This window comes from Nomascus leucogenys, chromosome 25 (genome assembly GCF_006542625.1).
Source record: "Nomascus leucogenys isolate Asia chromosome 25, Asia_NLE_v1, whole genome shotgun sequence".
In the NCBI taxonomy this organism is placed as follows: Eukaryota; Metazoa; Chordata; class Mammalia; order Primates; family Hylobatidae; genus Nomascus; species Nomascus leucogenys.
In genome coordinates this window covers 19,755,918-19,771,800 of record NC_044405.1, presented here as the reverse complement: position 1 = coordinate 19,771,800, position 15,883 = coordinate 19,755,918, and the positions used below count along the sequence as shown (strand labels likewise).

The window sequence follows — 15,883 nt, the reverse complement described above, 5'->3', positions numbered from 1 at the left end:
CTCCCTTTTTATTTTATTTCATTTTTTTTGAAACAGAGTCTCACTCTGTCACCCAGGCTTCCGTGAAGTGGCGCAATCTCGGTTCACTGCAACCTCTGCTTCCCAGGTTCAAGCAATTCTCATGCCTCGGTCTCCCAAGTAACTGGGAATACTGGCACGTGCCATCACGCCCAGCTAATTTTTGTATTTTTAGTAGAGATGGGGTTTCACTATGTTGGCCAGGCTGGTCTCGAACTCCTGACCTCAAGTGATCCACCTGCCTTGGCCTCCCAAAGTGCTGGGATTACAGGCGTGAGCCACCGCGCCCGGCCTGAAAACCCTTTTTGTTTGAAGCAAGTCTCTAGTCTTTAAGAAGCTGCCAGTCTAGAGGGGAAGACCAACTCCCTGAGTTGCTTCTAAGCCATCTAGCCCTGACCTAACTGCAGGTTTCTGCTGATGTTTGTGGGAGGAACAAAGCCTTTATGATCTTCCATCTCATCTTTTCTTCCTTTGATCAGTTTAGCACACAAAATGGGGATTGTCAGGAATATAAATTCAATCAGCAACATTTTAATTTAAACTGCCTTCCCTCACCCTTTTTCTCTCCTCCCCATCGTAATGCCTACTCCTAAATTTCAGTCAATCAAACACCTTAAAAAAAGAAAGAAAGAAAGAAAGAAAGTAATTTCTTCTATCTAGCAAAAGCCTACAGTTCACTGAGGACCAGTGAGTGGGCAGCTGCTGGAAGTGGTAACAGAGAGTGAAGCATCCCTACCAGCTCACTTGCCTTTATTCAGGAAGGTAGCACAGCTTGGGCTTGGCCATGCTGATTGAATGCATTTGACCTGGGATCAATTTCTGATTCTATTCTTCACCATGTAGAGTGAGCCATTCTTTCAATCTGAACATGCCTCACAGAGTCATCAGGGCTGAATAACACAGTTGTGCATGAAATGCTTAGCAAAGTCCCCAGCACAGAATAACCACTTAGTAGGTGTTGCTACTATTCCTCATCAGGAGGTCTTTAGCCTCAACAAGCCTGATGGCACTGCAAGGGAATTCCTACTGACAGAAGCATGGAATCTTAGGGTGGGCTGGGTTTGGGAGGTCACCTAGCCCAGTGGTTCCTACAATGACCTGTTGCTGAGAAGACAACCTAAGTATTATCTAATGGGTTTTCAAAAGATCAGAGGCTGGGCACAGTGGCTCACACCTGTAACCTCAGCACTTCAGGAGGCTGAGGCAAAAGTATCGCTTGAGCCCAGGAGTACAAGACCAGCCTGGGCAACACAGCAAGACCCCTTCTCTACTAAAAATTGTTTTAAAAACCTAGCCGGGTGTGGTGGCATGCTCTTGTAGTCCTAGCTACTCAGGAGGCTGAGGTGGGAGGATTGCTTGAGCCCAGGAGGCTGAGGCTACAGTGAGCCGAGATTGTGCCACTGCACCACTCTAGCCTAGATGACAGAGTAGGATCCCTATCTTAAAAACAACAACAAAAACCCCAGATACCCAAACCTAACCAGGGCCATTATGGAATCTCTCTGGGTTGAAGCCTGGGAATCTTCATTTAAACAAACACCTGGGCAATTCTGATCATTAGCCAGGTTTGGGAACCACTGACCTAGAACCCCACCACCACCATATTTGAATGCTTTTTTTTTTTTTTAGACAGGGTCTCGCTCTGTCACTCAGGCTGGAGTGCAGTGGTGTGATCATGGCTCACTGCAGCCTTGAACTCCTGGGCTCAAGCAATCCTCCACCTCCGTCTCCCGAGTAGTTGGGACTACAGGCATGTGCCACCACACCCAATAAGTGTGCAGCTAAGCATTTTTTTTTTTTTTAAGTTTTTGTAGAGACAGGGTTTCACTATGTTGCCCAGGCTGGTCTTGAACTCATCGGCTCAAGTGATCCTCCCACCTCTGCCTCCCAAAGCACTGGGATTACAGGCATGAGTCACCACACCTGGCTGAATCCTCTGATTTTTAAAGTACAGAACTCAACCTGCGAAGTGAAGAAACTGTATCAACACACTGGAATCAAGGTAACTGTGAACTGTCATGTGTTAAATCTGTAACACGGGCTTAACAGGAACTTTCTGGTGCCTTGATGTATTGCAACTCCCCAAGTAGGTTCTAAGCCCACCGGTGTGCACTGTGATAGGCACTGGGTGACAATGATGAGTGCACCCTCAGGCCTGGTGAGGAGGTCCTCAGGAAGAATCTAATAAGCAAGGCCAAAGGCCATGGTGGCTGAGGAATGGCCTGCAGGGGGATGGGGAGTGGGCAGAAGTGGCAAATGAGGTCTGGGTTAAGACCAGACTGGGAAGGGATTTATTTGTCATACCATGGAGTCAGACTTTATCTTAAAGATAACAGGGTTTCTTAACCTTGGAATTTCAAATGATCTGTGACTCCTCATATCTGCAAACTTCTCCCCACACATGAATGCAGATGGTTTCAGTGTGTGCACTGCTCTGGGAAGAAGGTCCACAGCTGTCACTGAGTCCTCAATTCTTAACCCAATACCTGTCAAGAACCACTGCCACAGTAGGTTTCGAGAAGGATGAACTAATCCTCCGTGTGCCTTGGCTCAGCAGCACTCACATCCCAGGACCAGGATCTGCACACCTGGCCCTTTATGGAGCAGGTCTACCTTAGAGAACAGGTGAGGCCACATGCCCCTACGCAGCCGTTCAGACCCGACGGACAGGGAAGTCTCAGACCTCTCTTGTTCATTGATTGGTCACCCCACCCACTGGCCAGCTCCCATTTGCAAGGTCGGGTACTGTGGACTCACCTTCAGTTATCTTTTTTCTCTGATTGCTTCTTCCTTTCAGCCTCCAGTTTTTGTTGTTTTGCTTCCAACCTTTTTCTTTGGTATATTTTCACTCCAGCAAATGCCAGGCAGAGAATTAATGTTTTTGCTGCCAGGATATATAGCAGCAGGGGCATGTGCTCAAGAACCTTCAAGAAGAAAGAAGCCATGCTAACTAAATGTTCCATCATTGATATGGGAGGTTTCTTTTATGTTCCTTCAGTCAACAAATATTTACTTAGCACCTATTCTGCAACAGGCACGAGGATAGGGGGCTGGGGCTACACTGGAGACCAAGCAGAAAAGGTCTCTATCCCCATGGGGCCAACAGTCAATTTACAGCTCTGCTCTTTGCTGCTTGCTTGCGACTGGCTTCATGGAGGGGACCACCGGTCATCTATAGGCGTGGGGACTCTGGTCTCTCACAGCTCAACCGTGCAACCTGCTGATCACCCAGGCCCTTGCTTCTGAGGCAGCAGCCAGATCCAGTGAAAGGAGGTGGAGCCCGGAGGCCTGGGTCAGAGCTCTACTTTACCACCGACTGACTGTGTGACCTGGGTCAGGCAATGAGCTCCTTTCTTTCTGAGCTCCTGCCCCTTCATCTACAAAGTAAGGGTCAATCAGACCTTGCTTCTGGAAACTGCAGCTTTAGTACTGTGGGATTTTCTCTTGTTTCTAGAGACTCATTAGCACCGGCACTTGATGGTAAAATAAAACACAACAGAACTCAAAACATTAAAACATAGCTACTTACTAACTGCTCTTGCAACCCCATTCACTAAAATAAAGTCTAGGGAAAAACTATGGATTTGAATTACTCACTCTTTGCACTAGTAGGTTTTTTGTGTGAAATTCTATATATTGCAATAGTACTTCAAAGCAAATATTAGTTCCATACACATGGTTAGTATGACCTGAATGATAATTATGTGCTTTTTGTGTGATTAAAAATTCCCTCCCAAATAGTGAAAAGGTATGCTTTGGTAGAGCAATCATTATTTTAGAGGACCAGGTAGGATTTTATCCCAATGAAATCCTTATTTCTGCCAGGCGCGGTGGCTCACGCCTGTAATCCCAGCACTTTGGGAGGCCGAGGCGGGCGGATCACGAGGTCAGGAGATCGAGACCATCCTGGCTAACACCGTGAAACCCCGTCTCTACTAAAAATACAAAAAATTAGCCGGGCGAGGTGGTGGGCGCCTGTAGTCCCAGCTACGCAGGAGGCTGAGGCAGGAGGATGGCGTGAACCCCAGGGGGCGGAGCCTGCAGTGAGCCGAGATTGCGCCACTGCACTCCAGCCTGGGTGAAAGAGCGAGACTCCGTCTCAAAAAAAAAAAAAAAAAAAAAAAAAGAAATCCTTATTTCTGTCAATCACTTATTAATGAAATACCAATGAGATTCCACTATGGGGGTTACATGTGCACCTCCCTCTAATAGTCTAACCGAAGTTGATCTGAACCTACTTAGTGTGTACAATATGCTCACAGAACCGGGGGGCTGGAAAGAACTTTCAAGGGGACCTAGTCGACCCCCTGGTTATATGAGCAAGGAAAGAAGAGCTCCTGGAGGTTGAGAGGCTGAGGGGTCCCACAGCTCCCTCATGAGGAGCCAGTTGGAAGGACATTCTAACCCGGGGGCCAGTCTCCCTTCCACTGATGCCTGATTTTCAATAAACTGAAATTCATGAAATCACAATGTATGTAGATAAATGTTCCTATGATTGTATCAAAACTCTTTATGACTCAGAACTAGATGTGGATTTCACGCTTACAAGCTGTAGCATCAGCTGCTGTAGACTGGGAACTCACGGCATACAAAGGGCCTTACGCAGCTCTTTCCCTTCTGCCCTTAGCCACCTCCATGAGCAGATGGCTCACCCTGACTGTGGTGGGGCTGAGAAAATGCAGAGGCGGGGAGGCCAGCAGTCAGCGAGGCAGGGCCTGACCCAGCTCCAAATGCTCCAAAGCCCAACTCTGTAGCATCATGCTATCCCGTACTATGTATGATTCATTCCTCACGCCCATCCACTTCACAACTAAAATATGCAAATACACTATGGCTTGGCTACTGGATTTTCCAGAGGCAACTGGACTCACTACCTCTGAAATCATTTAACTGGTTATGTATGGATATTTGCAGAAGGATATAGCATGATATGATAGAAATACAATGAAAATCATGGAAGGAGGCAGGGATGCAAATACTTAAATCGTTTTAATTTTATTAAAACTGTAAGAACACGAGAACACTCAGTAATTAGCTAATAGTTTTCAACCATGAAATCGTTTTAACAGTAAAGAATAAGCACAACACATACACTTCAGAAGGATCACTCTGGCGTCAGTAAAAAAGACTGAAAAATTTCCGAAAGTGAAACTTCTCAACTTTTTACTCTGGTAAACATAAGGAGCTTTAAACATTGACTTCGTTTCCAGGCTCTTCTTCCCTCAGACCTAGCTAATCCCCTCCCTCCAGTAAACCTTGAAATCCTGTTTTCTTGAAGGTTCACATTTTAGAGGTAAAGGTTTGACGCCATGCATAAAAACCAGCTATGAAAAGAATGGTGTTGTATAAACTTCTTTTTGTTTGCTAGGATTTCCCAGGCTACCTGAGGCAATGGCTTACACTCTACTCTCTTCCAGCTTTCTCAGTCACTCTGAATAAACCAATGGGGCCCTATTACTATTATTATTTTTCTTGAGATGGAGTCTTGCTCTGTCACCCAGGCTGGAGTGCAATGGTGCCATCTCAGCTACTGCAACCTCCGCCTCCTGGGTTCAAGCAATTCTGCTGCCTCAGCCTCCTGAGTAACTGGGATTACAGGCGCGTGCCACCACGCCCAGCTAATTTTTTGTATTTTTAGTAGAGACAGCGTTTCACCATGTTGGCCAGGCTGGTCTCCAACTCCCGACCTCGTGATCTGCCCACCTCGGCCTCCCAAAGCGCTGAGATTACAGGTGTGAGCCACAGCGCCTGGCCGGGGCCCTACTATTAATATAACAAAGCCCACATTACTGCCCATAGCTATCTACAATCCAGACAGGAAACTTAGCTTTAGCAATTGCAGGAATGTACTCTCTCATCCAGAAGTTAGAAAACCCGTGGAAATGGAAACGCATCAGCCAATGGACCCTGGTGGGAGGCTTCAGTGTTCACTTTGTTTTACAGGCAGTGGAGAGGCACGGCAAGAGGCAGAAGTGTGGACTGAGACGGACGCAGCACAAGGGCAGCAAAGGTCAAGAACATTCATAGGGTAAAGCGAAGGGCTCCAGGGCCCCCTTCCTGCCCTCTCTTAGGCACTAACCTTCAGTGGTATGAAACCCCTTCCTCCAATTTCCTTTTAACAAACCCCTTACATCTCTTGAAACATACAGACCTTCAGGGAGGAAAATGAATGCTGCCAGGGTAGACTGGATCTATATGAATATTTTTTTGAGACTCCAACCAGGCTGGAGTACAGTGGCATGATCACGGCTTCCCACAGCCCTGACCTCCCAGGCTTAAACAATCCTCCCACCTCAGCCTCCCGAGTAGACGGGACTACAGGCACGTGACACCATGCCCAGCTAATTTTTTCTGATTTTTTGTAGAGCTGGGGTCCCACTATGTTGCCCAGGCTGGTGTTGAACTCCTGGGTTCATGTGATCTTCCCACCTCAGCCTCCCAAATGCTAGGATTACAGGGGTGAGCCACCATGCCTGGCCTAGATCTACATTAAATTTTAAAAACAAAACCCCAATACCTGTGAAATGGAAATAACTAAGTTTTTAAATAATGAGGCCATACTTGTTGCTAATGCACAGGTAGCACTGTTGACTGTCGCTGCCGGCCATGGCCCACTGAGCCAGAGGGGGAAGGCCACCAGACGCACTGGGGGCTACTGAACCTTCCACCTTCCGCAGCTCTCTGCAATCAGGGCCATGACTTTCTTTTTTTTTTTTTTTTTCTTTTGAGACAAGGTCTCACTCTTTCGCCCAGGCTGGAGTGCAGGGGCATGATCTCAGCTAACTACAACCTCCACTTCCCAGGCTCAAGCAATTCTCCAGCCTCAGCTTCCTGAGTAGCTAGGACTACAGGTACGCATCTCCATGCCCAGCTAATCTTTGTATTTTTTTGTAGAGACGGGGTTTCGCCACATTGTCCAGGCTGGTCTCGAACTCCTGAGCTCAAAGTGATCCGCCTGCCTCGGCCTCCCAAAGTGCTGGGATTACAGGCATGAGCCACCATGCCCAGCCTGGGGCCATTCCTTTCTAACACTACACGAGATGGGGCTGTGTTTAAACACGAAGCTGCTCCCTGGTAGCCACTTCCCTGGTGCAGAAGCTGGGAAGGTTTGGGCAGATTTTGTTCCTGATGGCGGAAAAAACTGTCACAAGCAAGACTGGCCCGAGTGGTCACATGGGTTGGTGTCACTCTACAATTAAAGAGGAGAACTCCCCACGCATTGCCTTCGACCAGTGTGCACCAGCACCACCCGGAACTTGTAAGAAGTGCAAATTCTCAGGCCCCAGCCAGATCTACCCAATCAGAAACTCTGGGAGTGGGGCTCGAAATCCTTGCCTTAACTAGTGCTCAGGGGTGAGAAACACTGCCTTGAGGCATTAGGTTTAATGCTTTGAACCCCGGCCCTTAGTACCAGTTACTGCCTCTCTCCTCTACTGACTTAGCCACTGCAGTGGGCGAATGGCCTCCCTAAACCTCACCCCACACTGCTTTCCGCTCCTTCCCCTCTCCATCCTCTCACTGCCTCTTCTTTCCTTCCCAACCTTTCCACTGTGAGCTCTGATCCTCAAGCCATGCGAAACAAACTCTCCTATATCTTCCCACCCTTCACAGAACACTCACTCTGCCATCTTTAACTTATACCAGTTCCTGGGCCCTCAACCCTCCTGCCGGACCTGCCAAGACCCTCACCCCACAGAGCTGGGGAAGATGGGAAAGCTACCTTCCCGGTTCCCTGATCCTGCTTCCAGACCTTTCCAGTTTCTCCTTGCAATAGAAAACCACTGGATGTTTTGAAGAAAATGCTTATAATAATTGAAAAAACACGTACAATAAGATCCTATGCATGAAAACACGCCACACATATATACAGAAAAAGATGGGCTGGGCGCGGTGGCTCACGCTTGTAATCCCAGCACTTTGGGAGGCCGAGGCGGGCGGATCACGAGGTCAGGAGATCGAGACCACGGTGAAACCCCATCTCTACTAAAAATACAAAAAATTAGCTGGGCATGGTGGCGGGCGCCTGTAGTCCCAGCTACTCGGAGAGGCTGAGGCAGGAGAATGGCGTGAACCAGCGAGGCAGAGCTTGCAGTGAGCCGAGACTGCACCACTGCACTCCAGCCTGGGCAACAGAGCAAGACTCCGTCTCAAAAAAAAAAAAAAAAAAAAGAAAAAGATGAATATACCGAGATTGTTAATAGTAGCCACTTCTAGATGGTGAGACAATGTATGATTTTTGCTTGATTTTAGATTTTGCAAAGTGACTACAGTAAACATATATTTTAGTGGCTGCTCTCTTAAACAACCTCCACCTCACCTTATTGACTTCCGGGACTTAAAATGACATTCTTCTTTCCCTTAGTGAAACCCGATTGCTGACCTACTCTCTGGCTGCCCTTGAACTTCTGCTCCCACCAGTTGAATCTAATGTTTCACAGGAGTCAGGTGTGTTTACTCGCCAAGCAGTTTATTTAAGTTGTACTTGATGCTATGTTCCATAACTTATTTAAACATTATGCTTGTGAAATATGACTGTGTAAAGCAAAAGTTTTTATGAAAACTAAGTTGAATACTTTGAAAGACTCAAGTTTGAGTTGGAAAAAAATGCTGTTGGCAAGACAACTGTAAAAGATCAGGGAAGAGTATGAAACACTGGAAAGATTTTGTGTATGCATTGCTCATAAGATCTTAATCCACTGTCTTAGTCAATTCAGCTCCTAGAACAAAGAACCACAGACTGGGTGACTTATTAAAGAGGTACTTGTCACAGTTCGAAAGGCTGAAAGCCTGAGGATCAGGGCGCAGTACAGGGGGGTTCTAGCGGAGCCCTCTTCCAGGCTGCCGATGGCTGGCTTCTTGTTGTACCCCCAACATGGCAGAAAGAGGGTAAGAGAGCTCCCTGGAGCCCTTTCAATAAGGTCACTATTCCAAACATTAGGGCTCCAGCCTCATCAGCTAATTACCTCTTACAAGCTCCAACTCCAAATATCATCACACTGGGCACTACGGTTGCAACATACGAACTTGGGAAACACAAATATTCAGTCCACTGCATCTACTTTAAAGGAACCAAAACGGCCCGAGCACAGTGGCTCACTCTTGTAATCCCGACACTTTGGGAGGCTCAGGCAGGAGGACTGCTTGAGCCCAGGAGTTCAAGACCAGCCTGGGCAACATAGTGGAGCCCTATCTCTACAAAAAAATGTATAAAAAAAGAAAGCACAATGCAAAATTGCAGGTAAAGCTTTAAAGCTATAGTTTTTGTAAGAAAAGTGAGGAAGATTTGAAGTGAGTGAATGCACACTCGAAGAAAAGGCCTGGCCTTCTTCCAGAAGCCCAGCGAATAAATGTACATTTATGTTTTAACTTAAAATGAAACATAAATATTATGCTTTCACCTACCTTTTCTTTTTAATCAATCTACTGGTGTAGAACTGTTATTCTGAATTTTCACAATCAGGAGGAAGAAAAAACCCCAAGCCATAAATATTTAAAACTATACTCACCTTCCAATTCATGGTAGACTGTGAATTCACTCCTTATCAACACAAGCCCCCGACGAGTACATGAGAGGCAGCTGGAAGGTCAGGTCCAGGGAGCTGGAAGGTCTGATCTGGGCAGGAAGAAAGAAACAGGTCAATTTGGAGTTCCTAGGGCAGACCACCTTAGAAAGATGTCTCTTTGATGGAGAGAGGGCACGTGAACAGAAAGTGAGCTCCACAGAGAGGCAGGCTGTGTCCTGACAAGGCGATTGAGAGACTGGTGGGAAGTGGATGGGCTGGGTGAGGGCCCAGACAGGCCTGGCCCTTGCTGAGTAGAAAGCTCTCCTCAGCAGCTCTCTGAAGCCCCCAGCAGCACAGCGCTGCTCCTGAGGGGACATGGGCTCCCATCCCATTCATCTGTGAACCTAAGGGCCCAAGTCTAAAATCTGTCCCTCCACCTGCCTCCAGACCTAAACGCAAGCTGGTTTGGGAATGAGTGTCTTTGTCAAGTCCTCTGAGTGTAAATTAAGCTCATCTTGGTTTTTCGAAGATTATCTGGGAGCAAGGGAATAAGTGACAGGGCAGAAAAATGGTTGGATGCAATTCAGATGTAGAATTCTCTCCAAAGCTTGAGGGAGACCTAGTAGAAGGTAGGGAAGGAAGTGATATCAGAGAGGATGGTGAATTGTGAATTCCAGAGTTGCAGAATTGTTCTTTAGATTCTGATTTTTTAAATGACAGCACTTTGGTTCAGAGGATGTTACCCCAGGTCATATGCCACACTATGGCATATGAAAGTGAGAAGGCAGGGCCGGCAGCCCGAGCCTTGGAATTCGCTCCAGGGCCTTGTAGGTCACTACTCTTAGAATATGACACATACCCCAAGAAGACTTGAGCTCTGGATGAAGAACCTACACCCTCTGGTAAGTGACTTCCCTTAGGGCTTCAGTCCCATCTGTAAGTGAAGAAAGGTGTCAAGCAGATGGTGTTTAGTGCCCCTACTTTTTCTGAAATCCAATGCTTTATAGCGCAATAATCATAGCTTAACTTTTTTGTGTGAGACACGAAAAAGTGGCTAAAGTGCTTAGATGAGTTAAGGCATTTAGCCCTCACAACTACCCCATAAAACAGCTTACGGCCTCCACTTTAGAAAGGGGGAAATAAAATTTAAGTAACACATTGAGGGTCTCACAGGTGGGCCTGGGATTTGAACCCATCCAGTCTGGCTCCAGGGCTTTAACCTCGGCACCATCCTGACACAGGCAGAGAGCTTTGCATTCAAAAGTCAGGGAAACACTTTTCTTGAAATGTACTTACCGTAAGAAAAGTGGCTGAAAATTTCAAAGGCCTTTAGAATGGGGATAAGATGAACTTCAGGCAAGATGTTTTTATATAAACTTTCAATTACAAAGCTATCTAAGTATAAAAAGTTCATCCCCCATCTATTCAAGATTATAATATCTTGAAAACAAGCTAGCAGTTGGCACAAGGTAGCCCAGTTTTCCCCATGACTTTTTCAAAGTCAGATAAGGTAGTGATAGGAATTCAAATCATAGATCTGTTTAACTATAATGATGGTGGCTGAATGTGCTTGTTACCTTCATGTGTAAATGGCTCACTTGTCTTTAAGAAGCAGCAGATTCTGACTGCCCTAAAGAAATATGTTCCTAACATGTTATAACCTGTTGCTACAATTTTCACTTTGAGTATCTCTAATAATCTTAGTGATTAGTTATGTTGTATATTAAAATGTTACAGATCTTATAAATTTTATTTTTACAATTCCTGCTTTAATTGAGTTGTATACAAATATAGTAGATGAGTCTGGCTGTTCCCCCAAAATTTTCTGAGGCAAAACTGCATACCCAGCGAATTGATGTATGTAGAATATTGATTCCCAAAATCAAGAACGAGAAATACGTCCAACGATCCTACAGGAGGAAATGAATGAAAAAACATCCAGTGGTCTGGCCCTCTGGAAAACATGTGCTATGTTCACTAGCAGTGTGACCTTGGACAAGTCACTTGGCCTCTCTCAGCCTCAACTTGCCCATCTGTAAATTCTCTTGCAGATTAGACTGTAAACACTAAGCACCATGGCCAGCACACAGAAAGCATTGAATGTCAGCCATTGTTGTTATGTTAAATCTCTCTCCTTCCATGACCGGACGTGCCAACCTGAAGGATACAGGCTAGTGACATCCAGGGCAAAATGCAGTCATTCCAAGATAGCAGGGCAGGGAATAAAGATCAGTAGCCTGAGGACCGGGACAACTGGAGATCTGAGCTCTACTCTTGGTGGCACCCATGGTGTGGCATATGACCTGGGGCAAGTCATTAACCCTCCAAACCAAAGTGCTGTCATTTAAAAAATCAGAATCTAAAGAACAATTCTGCAACTCTAGAATTCACAATTCACCATCCTCTCTGATATCACAGAACCTGACTGCCAAAATATACTGGCAGCTGCCTCAACTTCATACCTGGAGTGATACAATTCAAGCTCTTTAGGAAAGAAACATACTTAGAGTCAATCTGCAATAGTAGCAGACGGGCTGTGGTGAGGTGGGAGTCAAGAGGGTGAACCACCCTGATCTGCCCTGCTCATTCCCACCCACTGCCTCTGAATTACCACTTTTCCCCACCTCCCTTCAATTACATGCCCAAGCCAGCCATTTTCATAGAGCCTTTGGCAAATGAGAAGAAAAAAGCTGAAAGTATCAGTAAGCTATTTGTTCTGCTGCCATATGTACACCTGATGCAATATTAGAAACGAGGCAGCTGGTATATGAAGGTTGAACTGCAAAAGCCAACAAGATGGGGATGTTTTTGAGGGGCTTAAAATCTATGAAGTGCGGGAAATTTTTAACTTTTCCTGGACCTATCCATGATCTTAGCTTAAAACACAAAAATAACAAGTGGCTTAGATACAACTCCAAATATTTCTATTTCCTTCACTGTAAAAAGAAAAATACCCTGTCTTCCTTTGTCAGGTTTCTCTTAGAAACAACAAAAAAAGCTATTTGCTTATTGTGGTTAGACCAACTAAAGCAATATGGATAATGTGTCATCCACAGTCTATTAATACTTTTTCTTCTTGGCACACCTAACAAATTCAAGGATCAGTCTATCGCTTCCTGTCTCCTTCCAGCCACGAATCATGCTGCTCCCTTTGTCTGAACTTTCTGAAGCTGTTCTCATTCCCGGTCTCTACCCTTTTCACCCAACCCTTCACCCAATCATAAGGAGGGGTAGGTCCAGGGAGGGGGCTGCCAGGTGAACCTTGGGCATCACTTGGCCCTCTACACGGAGGCCTGGGGCTACAAGAAACCAGCCCTGCCCGATCTCAGCTCCCAGACTCCACAACTCAACATTTCAGGGATCCACCGAGAAGCGATGACAGGTGTCCGCGTCTCTCCCTGCTGGAAGCCCAGGCCCCGGAGGGCAACGTCGGTGCCTGTGCTCGCCGTGCAACCCTGGACAAGTCGCTGAACCTCTCTGGGCCTCAGCTCCTTCTGGGTAACCCGGGGGCCAGTTCAGGGTCCTCTCCCCATCCCCTTCCCCCAACACTCAGGGAGCAACACCTGCCCTCCCCACCCCACCCCCTTCCCCCAGAGCCGCGGATGAGGACCAGGGGCTGTCATCGCTTCCCCCACCATTCCAGGGGATTGCTTGTCTCCCTAGACTCTCCGGGGACCAACACCGTAGGCTTGAACCAATCCTGAGCCCCGCCCGGGCCAAGTGCCAGCCGGAACACGCTGCTCAGCGGGTTGACTGCGCCCGACGGCCAGGTCCAGCAGGGGCGCCCCGCGGGTGGGGCCTGGCGGCCTTCACCTTCCGGATCCCCGCCCCGGCGCGACTGGGAGCCGGCCGACTTTTGTCTAGGAGGGAAAACTCGAGCGCGGGGCCGGCCGCGACATCGCAGCACCCCAAAGAGCTTTTGGAATTTGGGTCACTCCCTCCTACCCCGACGTCACACACTTACTGCTCCCGGCAGCGGAGGCTCCAGCGCTTGGCCCGCACAAACCACGATTTCTACCGTCCTGCCGGGGAAAACTACACGTCCCGAAATGCACCGCTACGTGCTCAGGCGCAGTGGGCCGGTGCAGCCCACGTGGGTACACTACTCCGTGCGCAGGCGCAGTGGGCCCAGGCAGACGACCTGGGGCGCGCTACTCCTTGCGCAGGCGCAGTGAGCCCAGGCGGGCAGCCCTGGCCAGCAGCTGTTGGCCCTGTGGCTGGAGGCTGAAGTCCACGTAGGCCCCGGCGGGAAGCCGCTGGGGTGTAGACCGGGTGCCTTTGTCCAAGCCTGGCGGTGTGTTCTCACTCTGAACTCACCAGAGCTGAAGGGTGGGTTGTTGCGGGACCCTTCCGCCTTCCGCTGTCTCGAATTCCCTGGGTGCCTTCTGGCTGCTGTCTGCAGCTGAGGACACGTGGGTGCCCTTAAGAAGTTTCCAGACGCAGTGTTCCTCATCTCTGACAGCGTGCATGCATTTTCCTTTGGGGTAACGATATGGTGCCGCTGTACTAGGTTTCCAGATTTCTTCAGTCGACATGCTTAGTAAACGCGTACAGAGTTTGAGCCCACTCAGTGCTAGCGCCATGGGAGGGCACAAACTGGGCACCCAATACAAGGAACGAGAGGAATGTTCAGGGAGTTACCAGCATGTGCTCTGCTCCCCTTCTAAGGATGAGGAAACTGAGGCCAGGGGAGAGTAAGGTGGCTGGCAATACAAAACGCGCGAATGGCAGTGGCAGAATTGAGATTCGAACCCAGGCAGTGTAACTCCAAATCCCATCAGGACTCTTTGTGGTTATGTTATAATGTTAGAGGGTGTGGAGGGAAGAACAAACTGAGGGGTGGAGGGGTTGGTTCTGTTAAGGAAGTGTTCCTGGAGAAAGTTACAAAAATAGCTTTGTTCTAAGCACTTAGTGGCTATTGCCTAAGTCTCTTAACAAAGCTGTAAGGGACGTGCTATAATGATAACCGTTTGACAAATGAGGAAATGGAGACACAGAGATTAAAGTAATTTTTTCGTGGTTTTAAAGGCCGCAAGTACCAGAGCTGGGACTTGACCCTGGGTAATCTGGGGCTAGATTCTATCAAATCAGCCACTATCCTGGGCTCCTTTTAAAATAGCATCTGAGCTATGCTTTAAGAAGTAAGTGGTATTCAGGTCATATGGAGCCAGCAGAACAGGCAGGAGGATCTCTAAAAGCAAATGGGGTAGAAAAAAACAGCAAGTTGTTTGAACTGGCATTTTCAGTTGCTGGGTTGAAAGTGAAAAGCCCAGGTTTGGTGGGAGTGGATCCTAGTATGACAATCTTGGCAAATGGCTTCAACCACTAGACACCCAACATGCTTTGAGAGAGTCAGCATTTCTCTCATTCCCCAAAAGTGAAGTTGGCTGACAACCCTCTATGTTACCACCTGTACTTTCAGTGATGATAATAATAAAATGTACTTAATTAGGAAAACCTCGATTTTTTTTTTTTTTTTTTTTTTTGAGATGGAGTCTCTGTCGCCAAGGCTAGAGTGCAGTGATGCAATCTTGGTTCACTGCAACCTCTGCCTCCCAGGTTCAAGCAATTCTCCTGCCTCAGCCTCCCAAGTAGCTGGGATTACAGGCACCCACCACCACACCCAGCTAATTTTTGTATTTTTAGTAGAGATGGGGTTTCATCATGTTGGCCAGGCTGGTCTCAAACTCCTGACCTCAAGTGATCCTCCCACTTTGGCCTCCCAAAGTGCTGGGATTACAGGCATGAGCTACCGCGCCCGGCCAGAAAAACCTCCCTCGATTTTGCTTTCCATGTGTTTACCTGTGTCAAAGGTAAAGAAAGCCAGTTAAAGCAGTAAGGATTGACTGAAATCATTAGCTATTGCCAGAGGGAAGAGGCCCAGCTCACCTTCCCTTTGTGCAAAGATAACTGAGTGGGGACGGGGCTTGAGCAGAGTCAAGGAAGTGGAAATGCATAAAAAGTGGGAAGGGGTTGGTCAGTGTGATCTGGGTTTGTTAATTGGCTCCTATCTAGAGGAGAAAGAAACTTCTGTCTATGATGGGGGGCAGTAAGTTAGAGCAAGGCACCCATCCAGCAAGGAGAGTTTGAATGTTTGCATTTCAAAGAGACAATACAGCTCTGAATGGTAGAAGATTTACATCTCAAGGGAGAGAGAAAGGATTTATAATTGCAAACTTTCTAAAGTAACTGCCTTAAGAGAGGGATCAGGGGACTATCTGCCTGTCACCAGGTTTTGGTTGGAACAATTAGTAAATTCTTCAGGCAACATTCACTTTTCTCGGGCAGGCGCTTTAGCTTTCAGCTCTTAGAACCTATGCTAGCGTTTATGTCTCTTAGTGTGCGAAGGTGGGCGAAATCAT

At 47.4% G+C, this 15,883-nt stretch overlaps 1 protein-coding gene across 2 annotated transcripts in view; it reads right to left on the bottom strand.

The window, feature by feature from the left end:
- The window catches only part of SMIM11A (small integral membrane protein 11A), a 35,500-nt gene extending 21,934 nt beyond the window's left edge, over positions 1–13,566 (bottom strand). For both annotated transcript variants that reach the window (XR_004028590.1, XM_012501771.2), the window contains exons 1-3: positions 13,486–13,566; positions 9,525–9,631; positions 2,776–2,942 (exon numbers count right to left, since the gene is read on the bottom strand). Coding sequence is in view for 1 of the 2 variants with exons in the window: in XM_012501771.2 (XP_012357225.1) it covers positions 2,778–2,942; positions 9,525–9,536 (177 nt within the window). In the remaining variant the exon portion in view is untranslated. The remainder of the gene's footprint in view (positions 1–2,775; positions 2,943–9,524; positions 9,632–13,485) is intronic.
- Positions 13,567–15,883: the final 2,317 nt, after the last annotated feature.